The sequence below is a fragment of the Sander lucioperca genome, chromosome 8, assembly GCF_008315115.2.
Source record: "Sander lucioperca isolate FBNREF2018 chromosome 8, SLUC_FBN_1.2, whole genome shotgun sequence".
In the NCBI taxonomy this organism is placed as follows: domain Eukaryota; kingdom Metazoa; phylum Chordata; class Actinopteri; order Perciformes; family Percidae; genus Sander; species Sander lucioperca.
In genome coordinates, this window is record NC_050180.1 from 11,567,245 (window position 1) to 11,587,623 (window position 20,379).

General features: G+C 39.6%; 1 protein-coding gene across 16 annotated transcripts in view; it reads right to left on the reverse strand.

The window, feature by feature from the left end:
- The window catches only part of stxbp5l (syntaxin binding protein 5-like), a 150,462-nt gene that overhangs the window by 108,564 nt on the left and 21,519 nt on the right, over positions 1-20,379 (reverse strand). For 15 of the 16 annotated variants that reach the window (XM_036004052.1, XM_036004054.1, XM_036004051.1 and 12 more), the window contains exon 2: positions 19,774-19,871. In XM_036004052.1, coding sequence (XP_035859945.1) covers positions 19,774-19,871 — 98 coding nt within the window. The other variant, XM_036004059.1, reaches the window with a different exon arrangement.

Genomic DNA, 20,379 nt, shown 5'->3' on the forward strand with positions numbered 1-20,379 from the left:
AGGGTGAAAGAAGGTTGAGAGAAAAAAATAGATGAAAATGAAGATATACTGTGGAAGATCACAAGAAGGGTGTAGAGAAAAAGAAAGCTGAAATGTGCAAACATGGGCCATTATACCATGGTCTGTGCATCGGACAGTTCTAGCCTGTTTTTGTTTTTTTATTAGTAATCCATTTCGAAGATGGTAAGATATTTCAATGGAGGTTTGAAAACAATGACCTGTGGTGGCGCTAGATGAAAGGTCCAGGGATCAACAAGTCATTAGGATCCATTCTCTGAAAACCATGAATGTCTGCAATCCAATTCTACAAATCCATTACTCTGAGAGGATATTATACCGTAGTGATAGGGTTCGCTCATGTTGAGATACTCAACTTGTATCCCCAAACTGTCCAAAAATCTGTCACCAAATTTATTTAGGAACATAAAATATGCAACCCTATTATGATTTCCTTTTTCATGAAAATGGTCCACAAAACCTTTTGATTTTTTCCATATCCAGAGAAGTGTCTTCCATCAAAATTGGACCTACTATGCTTCTACCCTAGAGTGACAATATGAAATCTTGATAACCATAATTGCCTCTGAATACACAAGTGTATTCCTCCATTCCTTCCAAATGGCTTGTCCTCTCTGGGTTTCAATCTCCCTGTAATTGGTTCACTGATGAGCCAAGCCTATGTCAATGCATATTGATAATTACTTGAAGTGTCAAAACTCCTGTCTTGCTCCAGCGCTGAGTATCGCTCAGAATCTGCAGTGTCTTTGCACTTGTCAGGATTGCTAACAGCAGTGGAAATGCTGTCTGTGGCACTCACCGCAGCTCATGCTGTTAGTAATGCTTGTCGCCTGGTGAAGGAGCTCAGACAACTGAGCTCTTCCACCAAGTAACTGAGCTTGTCCAATCAGATGTCATTTTCTTCAGTGAAATTATGTATATAAACTATCTTTGTTTCCCTGAATTGTGCGCACACCTGTCTCTTGTTGTTTGTGTACAGTTTAGTCATACCATGAGCAATGTCTATGAGCATAAAAGCAGTTTTAATCTAGTTTCTTCACAGCTGTTTTTTTCTGTGCTGGAAATCTAGTGACTGTGTATTTGGTTAGGTTTAGTCTATCAGCCACTGTAGGGTTTGTTGTTGTCTTGTGTATCTCAAGAAGGTCTATTAATAAACCTCTGACTCATCTTTAAATCTGTACCTGGGTCTGTATCACAACACCTGCTCTCATCTCTCAGCTTAGTGGCCAGACTGCTTCCTTTGTGTGGCCCTCAGTTTAATCATGCCAAAAGAAAGAATCAGGTTATATAGCTAAATTAGCTAAATAACGCTGTCAGTGTGAGGTAAATGGATCGGCTCTAAAAGGCAGTAGGTTTGAACACCCTGAGAGCCGCAATAATTGGCCTGTCATCTGAGGAAATGCTCTAAAATGCATTTCTGTTTGGTGACATTAATTGTTCTGTGGTCCTCATCAAATGCTTTTAAGAGTCAGATGTGAGACACTGAGTGGAGGGAAATGAAGGAGTCATCAGGCACGTGTGAACATAAGTACATAATTGTGTCAATGTACTGTGGTGACTGACACATAGAATAGAATACACAGCAGCTACTCATAGAAAAACATGATTTTACTATTCAAAACCATGACCACTCACACACAACTCCTCTATTACTGCTCACATACAAACACATTGATACACAGGGAATCATCTAGAAACAGACATGTATTCATGTTTTTTGAGTGGACATTAAACACATACAGCCTAAACCTCTGAAACCGTTGTCAGTCTTACATGCACAGAGGTTTTACAAACCATACCACGACAACACAAGTGTAATGTTTGCCAGGTATTTACTGTACACATTTCCAATAGTGACACATTATTACTTGGCTCACGCGATGGTGATTGCTTAAGGCAGTCGCCCAAACATTGCAGTCCTCCCACACACAATCGCCAAACAACCATATCTAACAAGGTTATATTATGCTATCTGTGTAGTCCTTACACTGCTCTTGGATCTACAGTCTGATCTTGATGCTGTGTGAACATGCTCTTCAAAAAATTACATCCAAAAGAGCATCATGTGACATTGAGAGCCTATCAGGGATTTTCACAACCTCATAAAGCTTGATGTGGAAAGACTTTATATTAATGAATTTAGTTCATCTTCACACAATGGATTCACACACACTGAAATCAGGATGCTCCAACAAGCCATCAAGCCAGCACATTCAACCTTATGGATTCCAAAGACTGAGAACGTTCTGCATTAGACACAAACTACCACATACTTCTCACACGCAACTAAAAAAACATGCGTTATAATTTTATTTTACAGTGCTTATTATACAGTATTATACAGTGTTTTTTTAGGCTTTGTTTTTAAGCAGACTACAGCAGGACAAAAGTTGATGCCCTTACTTTTCTACATTCTCCTCTGTAATTCAAACTGTCTTTTTCTGTGCTTTGCTCTCGCTCCCTCTTCTTCCCTTCTCCTCTCCTATTCTCCCCCCTCCCCCACCCATTCTCTTTCTATCTCTTTCTTTTGGTCTTTTAGCAACTGCTTTGAAATGTAAACTGTATGGTTGACAAATGGTGAGTCACAATGTGGGAAGATAAATCAGCCCAACTCTGCAACGCTGCTCTCTCTCCATCCTTTCTCTCCTCCTCTCCTTGCAGGCATCGTTGCATTCACCCTTGTGTTCACACACGTACACCTACACCAATCGCTTGCTTACACTTGGAGGCGTGCATCCTTTTCAAACATTTTCCAACCACTTTCTCACTTTTTCTCTCGCTCGCAAGCAGACTAAACGGTACACACAATAGGCAACATGTTTGTAATGTGTGCTTGGCTACACATTAACACACAGATGCAACACCGAGGTTGTAACATTGCCTGCAGAGAGAGAAGAGATTAGCCTGCTGCTGTATTGAGGCATGACTCAATTCACCCCAGAAGCTACACGTTTAGAACCAGAGACGAAATATCCTATTTAAATGGAATAGAAATGAAGGAAGGAAGGAAGGAACATTGGAAGGAATACAGAAAGAAGTACAAATGGGACAAAAGCACTCCACACTCCACACTGTAAAAACAAATAATATTACACTGATTAAGCGCTGTACCGAATAGTTTGAGGCTTCATTCATAACATTGACATTAAAATTACACATTAACATTTGAATGCTGGAAAGCTTTTTTTTTCCTTGCTTTTTTTTGCATGGCTATTCTGTTTAATTAGATTTCAGTGGTGGCTGCGTAGAATGTTTCCGACTCGTGTGACCCAAGCAGTGGTGACATGGCATGACTTTACCACTAGGTGAGGCTACGGCCCTATCGGTAGCTCTGTGTATTTTGGCAGTTATTGTATTTTAAAACATTAGTATTTTGAGAGTATTTCTCATGTCACAGAAACCACTGAGAGTGAGTCTTGTGTTTTGGATGTTGTGTTCATACTGTTGGTGATGGCTCGTGATGGCTCTGTGATTTTTTTCCGATGCTCTCCACAGATCTGACAACTGCCCGCCTGCTCTTATCCCCGGCTCTCTGAAGCTCTGTGTGTCTGGCAAAGGCGGGTAAGACAATAACCTTATATATTTAGGTTAATAAAATTTACCTGAAAATCCGAACATATTACACACGTCAGGCGGAGAATACTATGCCTCTGTAGGCAGCACTTTTTTATTAGTAATCGCACGTTTCTGTAATAATGTATGATTTATGTGAGTCTCAAAAACAACATTTTCACTGCAGTCAAAAAACTGTTGGCTCTCCTGCTTGCTGCACACAAAGGGAGGCACGCTCCTGTATTAACGGGGCCGTCTAGCAGCAATCTAACAACACCATTAATTTGCCTACATTTAAAAAAAACCATGTATTTATGGGAATAAACAAAAGAAAAGAAAGAAGAAAGGCAAGAAAGAAAAAAACAAAGAAGAATGGAATAAGGAGACCATGCATGCAATGCCCACTATGTTGTTAAAGCATATTCATATTTAACATTTAAAAGAGAAGAAGGAAGATAACAATATGATGTTGATGATGGATGACAACATCTTGCATGGTAATTGTGATGAATATCAGCCATGATGGTAATGACAGTAAGTCCAGTAGCACTAATAGCTCATTATGATCCAGATGGCCTTCATGGGGAGCTCATGACATTGGTCCTTTTCCCTTACAAGCAACATGCTGCTTAGACCCACCATACCCAAAGTCAATCAAATCTGACCTTTAAAGCTTTTAAACCACTATAGAAGTTTGTATTCCATTAAATGCAAAACATTACATACAACATACAAAACATAAAACACATTGAAAAAGTCACAAAGGATAAGAGCTAATAAGAGGCATGGATTAAGAGCCAATCCATCACTTGCGGTGATGTCAATTTTATACTTGCACTCCTAAATTCCTAACAGTTTTTTTTTTACACACATGTAAGGGCTTTAAAAAAAATCTCCAGTTCCACTTATGTCTATCACAGTTTTAATAGTTTTTCTTGTCTTGTTAGTCAGAATGTGTCAGATTACTGCAATAATTAACACATTGTAACTTTATTCACGAAACAGGAAGTTGATTGGAGAAAGAAACAAGGTTAGTTAATTTCTTTCTCCTCAAGTGAATCAATATTTTGCATGGTGAATGTGTGTGCATGCTCGTTGTGCTCCTGTGCTATGGGCACACACAATTATCACCTCCAATCTAATCAGTCAACAACACTGCAGCCCACAGAAATTTCCATTTAGACGGTATTCACTTTACACAGTTCCTCTGTTCATCAACACACCCTGCCCACATTAACCCCACCTCTTCTTAGCTCTCCTTTGTGTCCTCCTCTTTAGGTTTCCTTTCTACATCTCCTTTTTTCCCCAGACTGACCCTTCAGTATTCTCTTATCTGTCTCTGGGAATTTGTTTCTCCCTGATCTGCCCTTTTTTATCATCACCTCCTCATCTTTCAGGGGCCAGAAGAGCAGATAAAATAGCCACCTATCGGCTTGAGCACGAGATGAGGAAGCCAGGGGAACTGCCAGCAATTGTCGTGTGTTCTCGCCTATCTATACTCTGCTCTGAGATATGACCAGCATTAAAGAGGGTGAGGTGAGTATCTTTGCTGTCACTCACTCAAAACAAGTTCTCTCCACAAAGGTGGTCAACAATGGCATTTTCAACTCAAGATTTTTTTAAATTTACATTCTTAGCTGATCTTCTTAGTATTTGTTAGTGTAAGTAACAAACCTCTAGAACAGCCTTTTTTCACCTTCGTAACATTGCTAAAATTAGGAACATCCTATCTCAAAACGATGCTGAAAAACTAGTCCATGCATTCGTTACTTCCAGGCTGGACTACTGTAATTCCTTATTATCAGGATGCTCAAATAAGTCCCTAAGGACTCTCCAGCTGATCCAGAATGCTGCAGCGCGTGTTCTGACAAGAACTAAGAAAAGAGATCATATTTCTCCTGTATTAGCTTCTCTCCATTGGCTTCCTGTAAAATCTTCTGACCTATAAAGCTCTAAATGGTCAAGCTCCTTAATATCTTGAGGACCTCTTAGTACCTTATTGTCCCACTAGAGCACTACGCTCCCAGAATTCAGAGCTACTTGTGGTTCCTAGAGTCTCTAAAAGTAGAATGGGAGGCAGAGCCTTCAGCTATCAGGCTCCTCTCCTGTGGAACCAGCTCCCAATCTGGGTTCGGGGGGCTGACACCGTCGCTACATTTAAGACTAAACTGAAAACTCTCCTCTTTGATAAAGCTTATAGTTAGGGAGTGAGGAGTTGCAGTGAACGCCTAGACCGGCGGGGCAGGGTGTATAGCTGCAGACACAGCACCCCTGCTTCTCTCTGCTTCTCTTTACAGTCATCAGATTTACCTATCGTATAATCAATAATATAGTGCCTCTCCTAGTTATGCTGTTATAATTCTAGACTGCCGAGGAAGTTCCTTCTTATGACACGCTCTTTTCTTTTGTTTCCTTTTATGCACATCCTGTCCCAGAAGTGCTTGTTACTAACCTAGCTCTGGGGAGTTTACTCCCCGGAGTCCTTATGTTTCTTCTTCGCCCAGAACATCGCCTCGGATTAGGGCGACACCAAGACCTGGGTCTTGGGTGCAGCTGTGGCTATGGACCTGCTACACCCTGCTACGCTCTGCGATTCCCTGCAATGCCCGGCTACGTCCTGCTGCGTCCACCGCGTCCACCCATGCTCTGCTGTGCCACGCTACATCCCGTACCGTCATAACCCCAACCGTCAGACACCGCCCACCAAGAGTCTGGGTCTGCCGAGGTTTCTTCCTAAAAGGGAGTTTTTCCTCGCCACTGTCGCAATAGCCACTGCTAATGCTTGCTCTTGGGGGAACTATTGGAATTGTTGGGGCTTTGTAAATTATAGAGTGTGGTCTAGACCTACTCTATCTGTAAAGTGTCTCGAGATAACTCTTGTTATGATTTGATACTATAAATAAAATTGAATTGAATTGAATTGAATTGAAGTACACTTGACCAGTACACTTTGTAAACTCGCTTGTTCAGAATTCAGTGTTTTACCACATTCACTGACCTTATAGGTGTCACTTGGAGGCATATACATACATTTGTCTCACTAACCACTTTTCAAATGAATCTGTGTTTTGATCCTAATATCACATGGACTACCTCCTCCAACAATGAGCCTCTCACTTCATTCCCTACTGTATATTTTCCATCTCTATCTCCTCTGATCAGTCCTCCCTGTTACAAAGGTGACTGGGAGAAAACGGTATCATTCTTGAGCACCTGCAGTCCATTTGGCCAGATCCAACAAACACAGACTTGTGACAGAGGAGGAAAAGAAAGAACAACAAAAGTTGTTTTGTCTTCACAAGCAGATTCCTAGACAAAATGCCTGGACAGCTCAGTGGCCGACTGCTACAGGCCAGGGCGATGAGGTGTGGAATCAAATTAACAAGGGAGGCAGCTGGCATCGGTAAAGCCCTTTGGCTAGGGTCTGTTGTTTTGGTGATAGACATTAAAGAGATATGATGTGCTACACTGCACTGTCTCATCGTGTGATACTGTAAAGACGGTCACAGCACCTTTGCTGCTCACCAAGGACAAATATTTTGTATTATCTTCATTAGAGCATTGACAAGCAACAGTGTTGTACGTTTGGAGTGCATGTCCTTGAAAAATGAACCAGAGGATCCCCTGCTGGTTTGCCCATTGATCCATGTCTATTCTTTTTTTTTATCTCCTTTGAGGCTATTATTGAAGAGATGAATACAATCTTTGGGTCCTAAGACCATGATGCACAAAATCCGTTGATTTGGGGGCATATTATCGCGTAGTGGGAGTTGCTCATTTTGTAAATTGGTACATTTAGTTGTGACATTAGACAAATGTCTTGCATATGATTTCCGGTGCCTCCTTTTTTATCTGATTAAGGAATTAGATGGCCAAGTACAAAGCCAGACCCATTTCTCTTTTTGTATACAACTTCAAGCCCTACCATCCTCTCACACAACACATGCCTTCTGTATGACAATAAAAAGTTATGCACCTTCACAGAGTCTCTAGTTCTCTTTTGGTTGAGCGAGTTTTGTAAAGTGGAAAAACACAAGATGGGTATGCACTGACCAAACCTGCAATGAAAACAATACTGCATAGAATGAGCTTGGTGCTGCCCCCTATGGCTTATGGGGTGAAAAACACTCACTGTAACTAATGTGATTTTATATGGCCATAACAATATACATTAAATTGTGATGTATTAAATAGAAAATAATCAGATGGGAATGTCTTTTTTGGCTATACTACTGAATTGAATCCCTAAAAAGGTTCAATGCAAAAATCCTGCAAATTCAATATTTCTATAAAGTATTCCTGCTCACTGATTTGCAGCAGTGCCCACAAATGGTCTTATATAACCAATGATATTTCAGGAATAGATACATTTAACTGTATGGCAAAATCTCAGGTAGACAAATCTCTAATATTCTCCATATGAGCTACTTCAGGCGATGCTACGTGACTCACAACGGAGGTCACTGCCCATCATTTGCCATAATTACCTTCCAGACACCCATGGAAACAGCAGTGTGTGAGCAGGGTTCTGTATATGCTTATATGTTATCATCCATGTACTGTGTGTGTGTGTGTGTGTGTGTGTGTGTGTGTGTGTGTGTGTGTGTGTGTGTGTGTGTGTGTGTGTGTGTGTGTGTGTGTGTGTGTGTGTGTGTGTGTGTGTGTGTGTGTGCATGCGTGCGATCCAGTGTGTCACTTTCACAGAGGCTGCCATCATATACAACACAGGAAACTGCCTAGAAGCATTTACTGCTCTTTGGCCTCCTATGTTACAATATGATTTCATGATTAATGGCTCCAGTTCCGATACAGGTCCACATACTGGCCACTCGCTCTCGCTCCAGTAGGAGAGCAAATGAAACACAGGCAGAAAGAGCTACCATTAAACTTTGTCCCAGAAGTAAAAAATGGTATTCAATTAGAAAGAATGTAACCATAGTATAATCATTTTATTTATTTGCTATTTGGTTAGCCAAACAGTCAATTTGTTCTAATCAAGGGGAAAAAAACACAAATAGCTATAACGTGACACTAAAAAAGGTGCTTCAAAATTTGGACATTAACTCATGGACCTTGAGATGTCAAATCAGTTTTCCCCTCACACTTTATAAAAATATTGTATACATATAAATATATTTCAGCTGTTATGCAACACCAGCAATACCCATCGGATCTCAGAAACATTGAAATAAAGACCCCATAGTTTACAGTAATGACCCAGAGCTTTAAGGTAAGCATTAAGCGAATTGTGAAACTACACAAACATTGCATGTGAGGCTTAACACCTACTGTGAATGAAGGTCAAACTTTATATATTGTATGGATGTGTCCTAATTCATGGGCTGGATCTGAAGTCTAAAACTGGATATGTTATACTGTAATAGGTCGACAAGGCCTACCCATTTAATGGCTCCTCCAAATGTGGCTGAGGATCCTCAACTACACAAAGTCGGAACCGTCATGTGAATGCATTGCATTTTCCCGGTGTTTGTGTTTAGATGAACAAACAAGTTATTTGTAAATGCATCACTGCAGGATGTACAATAAGTAATTGAGGCCTGACAAAACTGCACTGTGTGTAATTGTTTGCATCTTGAGTACATACATATGTTGTTAAATGGAATTGTAATGTAAAGGTATTGTTGTATATTGTTCTAAGTTATTGTAAGACCTGAAAAATTGTATGCTGTATTTGCATATCTATTTGCTTTGTAATAATATGATTTTGTGATATAGGGGCAGGACCAAATAAGCTATTTGCTTCCGCCTGCTCCTTCTCGAATTAATCCTTTTTTATTTTTTGGGGGGGGGTTTGTTAAATTCTGATTGTTGTGTTTTATTTTGTGGTTTTAATTTTTTGGTTTTGTTTTCTTTTGCAACATTGTTGATTGTTCGAGATAAATAATAAATGAAATGAAAGTGTTACAGGAGAAGCACAAAACCCTTTCAGGCACATGGGGCATGTGTGCAAGTTGGAAAAACTAATGCATGTCATCACAATAGAAAATGTTCATCATGTCTAATGAAATAAACAAAACAACAGCAGCTGCACATGTCAATGTGTATGTGAAATTGCAAACTCCAGTGTAACAGTGCAGTTGGACATCAGTTTTGTAACACTGGTTCAAGTCATATTTACACTTAAGGTCTTGGAGAAATCTGATTGACAAAGGTAAGAGGAAACAAAACATTTGAAGTCTCAATATTTTTTGGCTTAGCCTTGAAATGTCAGAAGTATACATTTTGTTTAAGCAAGAAATAAAGTGTGTTGCAGACAGATAATTTTAAAGACTACATTTGCATCACTTAAGCACGACAATTTTAGACTGCTTAAAAGGGAGAGGAATTGTTCAAAAGCTATCACTCATTACCGTTTCTATTAATTCTTGACTTATCAATTCCACTTTAATGCACCACAGACATAGATCTAACAGTCCTATCTTTCATTGTGTTGCAATGCACACAGTTTTCCATGTGACATCACTGGGCACTGAGATAAGAATGCAGAGCAGCTTATCTGTCCAAAACATCCCTTCCATTTTTTCAGTCACTCTCTCCTTATTCTTTCTCTACATCTGATGAAGCTATGCATTATGTAATGTGTTTACACGTGGCAACACAGTAGAAAAAAGATGCTCAGTATGCATACATACACACACACACACCTCCTAGCCATCACGTGGAGTAAACATCAAGTCCCAACATGCCAAATCACATAATTCAAAGGGAAGTGTAATCTGATCTAATTAAAGACTTAAAGATTACATGTACCATTGCATTGGCAGCGCAGCTAATTGCATTTCCAGAATTTCTTTGCCGTTTGTGATGATAACGGCAAAACGGCCATTCAGTTAGACCCTGGTTTCATTTGCATTCTTTCCACTAAAATATAAATGTGGTAAAATGTGATGATGAGAAAGAGGACAGCAAGAGAAATCAAACGACATGAACATAAAATCATCCTGATGAAGATGATTAGAAGGCATCATGGCTAAATACCAGAATATGAATACAGTCCACATTGAAGATGGAATACACTGTGTAATTACAACTAAGGCAGCTTAAAAATTGACATCCTTAGGGTTCACTGCGTGGGCGTATTTTTAAATGGATTAAGAGAGGTTCATCAAACAGAAACTTTATAGAGGCAGAAGAAACATCTGATGACATTAGTTGTCAACCTCCATTTTTATAATTCAAGGCATGGGACATGAAGCACAGTCAAAAGCGCTGTATACGTTGCATCGAGGCCAGTAGACTCACAGAAGTGCTTGTCAGATGGACGAACAGCTTTGGAATATTTGTACAAACGAAACGTAACACAATGAATGCCTTCCATGAGAGACGGCCTATAAATGTGCTGCCTTGTCCCCATATAAGAATTATAGATTAGATACAGAGTGGTATAAGAAGAAAAACTTGAATAAAAAATGATCATACATTATAGGTGGGGGTGATACAAGCAGTGATAACCGTGGTAATCCAGTGCTTTTGGATGAAAACATCAGGAGAGGATCGGTAGAAACGAAACAGTCTTAAGGGATTTCGTGAAAAGGAGTTTAACATTGTCGTACAATTTTGCATGGAAATGCATGAATGTTTGCAATGTGACAGACTTTAACTCTTAATTTGATTTACACGGCATAGGAAACTGTCTAAAATGATGTGGACTAGAGCACAGATGCACGTGTGGTTATTTTGCAGCAGTCTGGCCCTGGTTGCACAAATTAAGCCAGTGGATCTGACATTCATAATTGCAGCTTGACAACGCGCCTGACTCCAATTAGAGACTGCAGATGGATCACAGACCTGCAGTTAATCAGCTGGAAGGAGAATGCATTCATAAAGCATGGTGTGAAAATGCCACTTTGCCTGTGCTTGTGTTGCAACTTGTTCAGCCGTTTGCACTGCATGCTGTCCCAAAAATAGAGAAAAAATAGATTCTCTGTCTCTCAATTAAATCTTTTGGGCTTGGCAAGAAAAATACAATAACAATGTTGCAAAAGCATCAACATACAATTTGTCTAAATATTTGGATAGAACACAGTCTCTATCTCTCTCTGCCCCTTCTTTCTACCCACTTAAAAGGTACCCAGGTGTATGGCAGGATATTCAAGGGTAAAATATAACCATACAGGCCTCTTTTTACATTTGCTTCCATTTCAAGTCCCTCTCAGCTGGAGGGTACAGTAGGATGTTGACTGAATTCAGAGGACAAATTATCTCTCTATGTCTCTCCAACATGAGAAGACTTTTACTGTTTGCTTGTTTGTTTGTTTGTTTGTTTGTTTGTTTGTGTGTGTGTGTGTGTGTGTGTGTGTGTGTGTGTGTGGGCACACGCGAGTGTGCACAACCTCATGAGCCAAAGGGCCGATGCGTTACAGATCTGAGCAACACTGTTACTTTACTCAAAAACAAAATACTATTTTATTTACACAAGAATCCTCATAACTAAATGTCAAAGTAGGCTACTAACCAGTGGGCCCATGTTTCAGAAACGAGTCATAGGAGCGGATAACTGGAAGTTAGTGGTCATGTGGGTATGGTTAAAATGAACTTTTGTTGAAGTTTCAATATTATTTTATAATATAACCAAAATTATATTTTGGTGCAAGCCAGTGATTCTCCAACCTATCTGCCATTTCCTATTTCCACTCTTTCTTCTTATATTTCACTGTCAGTAATTCTACAGTACAGTAATCACAGAAGCTTTTAATGGCTTTTGTGCAGTAAAGGTTAGCGAGTCTTTAAACATCACATATAAGCAAAGGTCAGCCTCCACATTTCGATTCATGGAGAAAAATGTTATCTGTTCATTTTATAGTACCAGCTTTGACATACATTTCCATAAACCTGTAAGGTGCTGCTCGAGATAGAACACACAAATAATGATGCAATGGTAGTAAAAACCTGTTGTGCTGCATAGTGAGTTTTAAAACAAATAGCTGGCTCTGTACACAGAATGAGATTAGAAGTAGCTAAGTTGATGAAACAATGTTTCATTCTGCCGCTGAATTTAAATCACAACAAGCCTGTCTAATTGTTTTGCTCATTATGATGCTTATCTTCATGTATGATTGGTAAGTTAGTGCATAGACTCCATAAATGGTTTCAAAAGCCCATGATCTTTGTTGACTCTAGCTGAATTGAAAACATCTCCTGCCATATTGTCTACATTTTTAAATGTATCATTCAGCAGAAGGTGGACTGTGAATTTACACCAGTGGCATTTTCTAGACTATTCTCAGTGCTGCTATTAATAGTCAAATGACCTTTCTATCCTTGACTACCTCGCCATACCTAGCAGAGGGGACAAAGAACCAAAGAGCAAAGACTGGCAGCCATAAGGAGAATAAGGATGAAGATGAGGAGGATGTATTGAGAGCATAGACGTTCAAAAGCAAAACCTAACATCAAACATACCCTTAATGACAGCAAATGCCATAATGAATGACAGTAGGATGGACATCAGGACAAAAGGCTTCTCCCCTTCTCCAGCTGCTATTTAACATTCAGTGGCTAAAGATGAATTAAATGCAATCAAGCTGAAACTAACTACAGAACTGTAGTTGCGTTATACATAGAAAGAATCCACAGTCCTACCTCCCACAGCTTCTTTAAATTGTCTTAATAATTGTGTAAGATTTCAACATCAATACACCTTACTTTTACCACATAATTGTTAGATTTTAGTATACTGAAAACAAATGACCATCATGGAGAAGATCTACCAGCCTCTGACACTGGATTTTACACTGTGTGCCACTAGGTCATATTTGGTAGTAAATTTGAAGCATTGCATTACAGCATAAAATAGCAAGTGCTCCTGTTTAAGCACAAACAAAGTAAACATTTGCTGAGTCTGTTTGTTAAAAAAAAAAAAATGGTATCTTTATCCAAAATGCCAGGGGAGAGGCTTGGGCGCACTATGCATTGTGAACTAGGGCTGAACAATTTAGAAAAAATATTTTGACTGATATTGCAATTGTGATATGATTTGCGATATTGGAGGGAATGACCATTTTTACATCATTATTCTCATTTTTATTGAAAAACATATTAAAATCATGTGATTTTTGTGGGGATCTGTACCAAGGAAAGATGTTTTTCAAAGTCTGGTAAAATATGATGTGTAGGCCAAGGCATCTCTGCAGCATGACAATATTTCATTTAAAATGGTTTACTGAAACGCATTTCGCTTTTAACAAACATTGCGCCTCCTGCAATTGTTTTATTGTGATTTTGATCAAATTTTGAGTATTGTACAGCCCTAGTGTGGACACACACTGGTCTCATGGTTTTTAGCAAAATGATCGTAAATTACAGCAATCAATCGTATTTATTTTAGTAACACACTGTTAATATATGTTGCTACAACAGTCTATGGTTGCTACATTCAGCTGTATCATCATGTGATTCATATGAAGAGGTCAGAGCTCCAGCAGTTATGAACTCAGTGTTTTCAGTGCAACTGTTCACAGACTTTCCTACGTAGTCTGGGCACATTTTCATTATAAAACATTTTATCAAGTCTCTCCCTCTCTTGCATACACATTCCATAAATTTGGAGCACTAAACACTACATTTTCTGCATTCTGGTGAATTGGTGTGCACCGATTTATAGTTGCAATGTCTTTATTTACAGAAAATTCAGACAATGGCAGCGACAATTCAAAATATAAAAAAATATAATGGAATATAATGCAGTAAGGCTCCCAGGCATTCTGCATGGCTTTCAAATATTTATGTTGTTTTATTTATTTATAAATTTAATTGCTCAGTAATTGGCAGTATCCCAGTATGGTAGTGGCTTATTGTCCACACATATGTTAACTTCACCACCTCTGATAAAGTTCTGCAACCTATCTAGTTACGTGGAGATGTCATCGGAGGAGGCGGCAAACACAGTTTAACAGCCCTAAAGAGCTGGACAGCCGGTTGTTAAAACTGTGATTAAATACTAAAATTAAAACCACCGGAATAATACGGTCCTACCTGACTCAGGGCGGTAAAACTGAGATTAAATAGGCTACTACCGTTAAAACCATCGGGAGAGTCCAGTACGGCAGAACAGCCTGACACTGGAGGTTAAAATTGAGATTAAATACTACCATTAAAACCACTGGGAGAGTACAGTACAGCTGAAATCCCATAAGCGCTAGCTTCAAAGCGGAGCGTTCAGGTCCAATCAAAACAATGCCGTTTAGCTGGCTTATCATGACCAGCCGCATGTGTAAAACAAAGTGGCTGTGGATGAGAGGGGAGTTGACTGCTGGAAGTCAAAGATGTTTTGGCGCTGGTGATTTTCCTATGGCACTGGCTAAAATCTCTTTGGGGGGCCCCAAAAAATCCTACATTCACATAGATATACAGCATCAGAGAAAGGAAGACCTTAAGAAAAAGGGTGTAGGGGAGAAGAAAGAGAGGAAGACGATGAAGAGAGACAGGGTGTAGAAGGCAATAGGTGAAAGCAAAGCTATTAGAAAAACAGAGCAACAGCAGAGCAACACAGGGCTTTGGATACTTTTCCTTTCCCCTCTGAATGGTACTGTAGGTGGGATCATTATATAGCAGGAAGGAAACAAGTGGTCTTCCAACTAAACCAGAAATACCAGTGTTAATGGAACCCAGAGGCAGGATGAGGACTAATTAAGAGAAGGGGGGAGAAAAATACCAAAACAATCACAGTTGCCAGCTCGCGGATTCAGCCCATTAGCAAAAACATGTTAAGACAACATGAAACCAAAACAGCAGTGAAACTCCAGTTACCATTCACATATTTTCTGCTCCTATCTGCATTTTATGAAGGGCATATGATGTAAAATAGTAGAAAAAGAAGAGGTTTAAAGATGAGTGATAGAAATTACAAAGTGTTGGCAGTAGGATGTACAATGTCGCATAAATACAGGATGTAGAAGAGAGGATACAAGATGGAAGACAATTATGTGATCATATTATGAAGATTCTTACATATTCAGGTTTCAAACTTTGTACCATTACAAATTAATATTATAAAGGACATTATCTGTTTAGTTGAGCGGGATACACCGGAACACTTAGACTGACGTGAAAAACATAGCCCCCTCATTCATTTGCATCTGTATATGCATGTGATCTCACCATTATGTAGAAATTTCCACTGTAATGCAACAGTCAACATCTGCCGTTGTATATTCACTTACAAAAAAAACATGAAAACACACAAAAGGAAACACTCATTAAAGAGGTGTTGTTCAGGCTAAAGACAGAACAAACAACATTAAGAGATAGTTTCTAAAATAAAAAAGTGCTAACTCTATGATTAAAAGGAAAATATACTTTGATATACTTCATTCTGATTCAAAATAAACTGCCCTTCTCCGCCATATTACTTTTCCTTTAATCCAGGGGTAAAGTGCAGGGTAGAGCCATTCATTCTATTATCGTGCACCCTACCAGGGTAAAGTAAGGACAGAGTGCAGTGTGTGGTTATTAGCAGCTTACAAGCAACACTTTTGCCAGCTCACCTTTGCCGCCAGTAAAAACTGCCGTTACTCTAGTTTACAATAAGAGTGCTGCAAATCCTATTATGTGTAATTCAATCAAGACAAAGTGAGTCACTAGGCAGGACTTATGTCTCGTTGTGATTATGTACATGTGCTCATATCTATGGAAACGGGAGTGTGAGCTTAAGTTTGGAAACAGAGTTTGTGGTAACAGTAATTACAGGAATTATGTAAACAGAGCAGAGTGTGCTAATACACCCAACACTCTTGATATGGGTAGCATGTGATTATGGCACAGGACACGTTCTGTAGTAGCTGAGATACTGTACTGGTTGCAAAATGGTTCTTGTGTTTGCATGCCTGATCACACAGTCAGCAAAGACAATGACACAGTGTTACAATGATGAATGCCTAATTGATGACTATTTGATGGTATTGTTTGTCTAACTGGCACTGCAAAGCTGTCACACACACACACTGTAAGCCCGTGTGATTAAAAATGGACTGTACAGTAGCTGCGTGTTTACACAGAGTGACCTCCTCCCATTGCCCGCTCACTCTTTATTGGCCAAATTAGGTTTACTATTTGCTTGCTGCTGGTCATTGAAGAATGTGGCTGCTGATGACAGAACTTGTCCTCAAAAGTAAAGCTGCAGTCGCCCTCTTACCAAGCAACAAGGACTGTGTCAATGCTTGCTAACTTATCTTGATTACTCAGCACTGTCAACAGATTTCTTGGCAATGTCTTGAGTTAATAGAAGAGGACATGCAATATCAGCTATAGTCAAGTCTATTGATATTCTCAGAGTTGATATCACATCCAGAAAAATTACAAATCAGTATCAAAGATATATACCAACGTTTACAGTATCATGTCTCAGTATTATTTACACTTTGTACCCAGTTTATTAGGTAGAAACACACTAGCTAAAATAAATGCAGCCCTGGTAATGTCTCAAAAAGAATCTGGCAATGATTTACAGTATTGCTGTTTAAGTGATACATGGATCAATGTTAACTGTCATGTGTTTTTAAAAAAAAGCTATTGATATCAATACAAACCATCTTTCTCTTTCTCATCCCTCCCATTTTTTTCAATTTCTCTCTCTGTCTCTTACCTCATTCTAGTTCTCCGTTTCTCTGATCAGATTGACTGTTATGGGAACTGACTGTCTATCAGACTCTGGGCAATTCTATTACCTGAGCCCTTTATTGAAACTACATCCACTTTCATTGCGCTGACACAAAAACCACAGAGACGCACACAATATTGACACAGGTAGACAGTGCACATGAAAGCACACTCAGCAAGCAATAGAGAAAGAAACACGTGAACACACACACACACACACACACACACACACACACACACACACACACACACACACATACACATACACATACACTTGTCATGCTCTTTCTCTGTTCTATTTGCTCTCAATAAACCAAATCTCAGCATATTTTGATAATCTCGCCCCAGGCAGGAGGAGGAGTGTCCTAGGAGCCCACTGCAGAGAGCCTCATTGCCAACCCACTGCGCCAACCCTGATGACATCGTCACTATGCACCACTCACCGGGGCAGGACCAGGCCTACAGTGATTGCCTCAGTCGTTCATATTAAATATATGACATTTTGTCACACTGCAGGAAATAACAATACTGTCCAAAACAAATCACTATACAACAGATTGTAGCAGCAGTCAGTGTGCTCATGTATCTTTTGTGTTTCTGGATAACTATTGAGGATTTAAGTTTCAACCATTATAACATTATTGGGGGAAAAAGTGATTTGTCATTTAGGAAATGCAAATCACACAAAATACTACTGTAGTTTACCACACAGGGTTAAGTGATCGTGTATTTGGTGACAAATTGGCATGACCGATGCCACTTATGTGTATTTGTTTTTTCAACTAAGTCTTACTTAAGACAAAACACTAAGCTTAACTCCACATCCTCTCACGTTTGAGGCTTTGGAGTGAAAATGAAAAAGAGGTGAAAGGTAATACTCCTGTTGTCTGCTTGGAAAGCAGATCTAGCTCACTTCACTATAAATCACAACAGTACCTTAACTGGCGCCAGCGTCCAGGTTATTAACAGGTTATTGACTAAATGTTTTTTCTGACGAAGCAACCTCACTCGTGGAAACTAAGATATATTGATCACTCCTCTGCCTATACTGACGCACGCAAACACACATACCGTCAATACACACAGACACTCAGGGAGACATGCATACCTACACACCACACACTGGAAAAAGGCACCTCCTACAGAGAGCCCACATAACCGCAGTCCCACACAGTCGATCAATAGTGTCATCTGAATGTTTAACTTTGAGCCCCAGGAGATCAATACAGATTATTTAACAGGAACAAAATACAGATTTTTGCCAAATAATGATGCATTGCTACAGTAGAAGGCAGCGTCTATGGTATCGGGTCAGTCACAGCAGACAAATACAAGAGAAAGAGACAGTTTGCTACATAGCTTGAAACCCTGGGGAGACTGGGTGAGAAAAATGAAAATCTGAAATGAAATGGTGAAAAATCCTTTGTGGGTTCTGCGTGCAACACTAACATAGCATTGATGCAGAATAAAAGCAAAATACAGGACTCACTATTGTAACATTTATGAAGTAGAAATGGAGCATGAGAAATTCCTGCAATGACTACCACTCTATAGAGTCCTAATATACATGTAGCTACAAAGGAAGGAACACGGAGAGGGGAAATGCGTTAGAAAAGCAATAGAGGTAAGAAAACAAAGAGAGACCATGACAGACAGAAGATGGCAGGTCGACGTTCAAAGCCCTGGGAAAAAAGGAAGAACATTCAGACAGGCTGTGAAGGACAGAGGAAGGGTGAATTGAATAAATGAGCAGAAATAACAGAGGGGGGGGGGGGGGGGGGGGGGAGGTCCTCTAGACAGAAGGTGATGTAGGGCGAGGCAGAATGACAAAAAGTAAAATAGAGTGTGTATGTGAGAGCATGCAACTGAGAGAGAGAAAGAGAGAGAGAGTCAGTTACAGGCCACGTGGGAGCAGATGAAGGTGTGTGCAGCATGTCAATACAAATGCTAACTCACTCAAGGGCTTCCATCAAGCTGAAATCGCAGCCTTGCTTCACAGTCAGGCGTTCATCAAAGAGAGCCCCCTATTCTTTTCCTCTCTTTCAAATATTCAAACAATGTCACGTCTTCCTCTCTCACTGTCTTTTTTTTTTCCCATCTTTCTTTTAGCAGAGAAATCACCATGGTCCATCTATTACCCCTGCAGGACCAGCAGTGCGGCTGCTGCAGCATCGATAATTGCTTGCTTCCCTAAAGGCATACTGGGAACCCTGGGTTTTTATGAGGGTGTAATCTCCTACCTGGGTTGCACTGACATGTCTTCTCCCATCCCTGTGACCGGGTGACCCAGGGGATGGGCTGTTGATGGACAGTTCTGAGCCTGAGACATGACAGCCGAGCAACATGAAACGAAAGAGCTGAGAAATAGAGGATAAAAGGGGGAGGGGTGGAGGAAGGAAGGCCCCTGCCTGGAGACACAGTGCCACAGGTTTGTGTAGGAGTAGTTTTTATAATGTACAATAATATACAACAGCCAGGTAATGTATTTACTAAATACATAACTATGTATTCATGTATGTATAGTTTTCTAGTGTGTCTCCAGACAAGAGTAAGGGAGGAAGTGAGCAGTAGACTGTTAAAGGATACATCCGTACACCTCCTGTCCTGGAGCCAATGGCCAGGATCTTCTGCACAGGGTCAAAGGCCAAAGCAGTGGGCTGATAAGGGAAACCATGACGCACCGTCTGCAATAACAATAAAACACAGAACAAGATTTTAATTAAAATAGAACATTTTAGGATCAGAGTTAGGATGATGAAATGATTTTTATCATTTAATGGTTTTGCCTGCCCCGATGACATTCTAGTGTGGTGAATCCAGTTGAAGCATTATCATTTTGAAAAGCTAAATATCCATTTTCTAAAACTGTGACCTTTAATTCGGTCAATAAATGACTAAATCATCTAAAATGCAATTGTTTTCGGATATAATGGTTAAAGATAACTAATGCCACTTTGCTGTTTATTAACTGAGGCGGCCAAAAAACAAAGGCTTCTGAGGATAGAAAAACATTTTCCTGTGACATCTCCATGTGTCTGACAAAACTTGAAACTACAAATACATCTATCCATATTGTTGTAAACACACATTCCTTGTATTACTTGTATTTGCACATCATTTTATCATTAATAAATACAAAACACATTAAAGATGCATCAGAATTTCAATCAACTAAAAGCTTATTGAAATGCA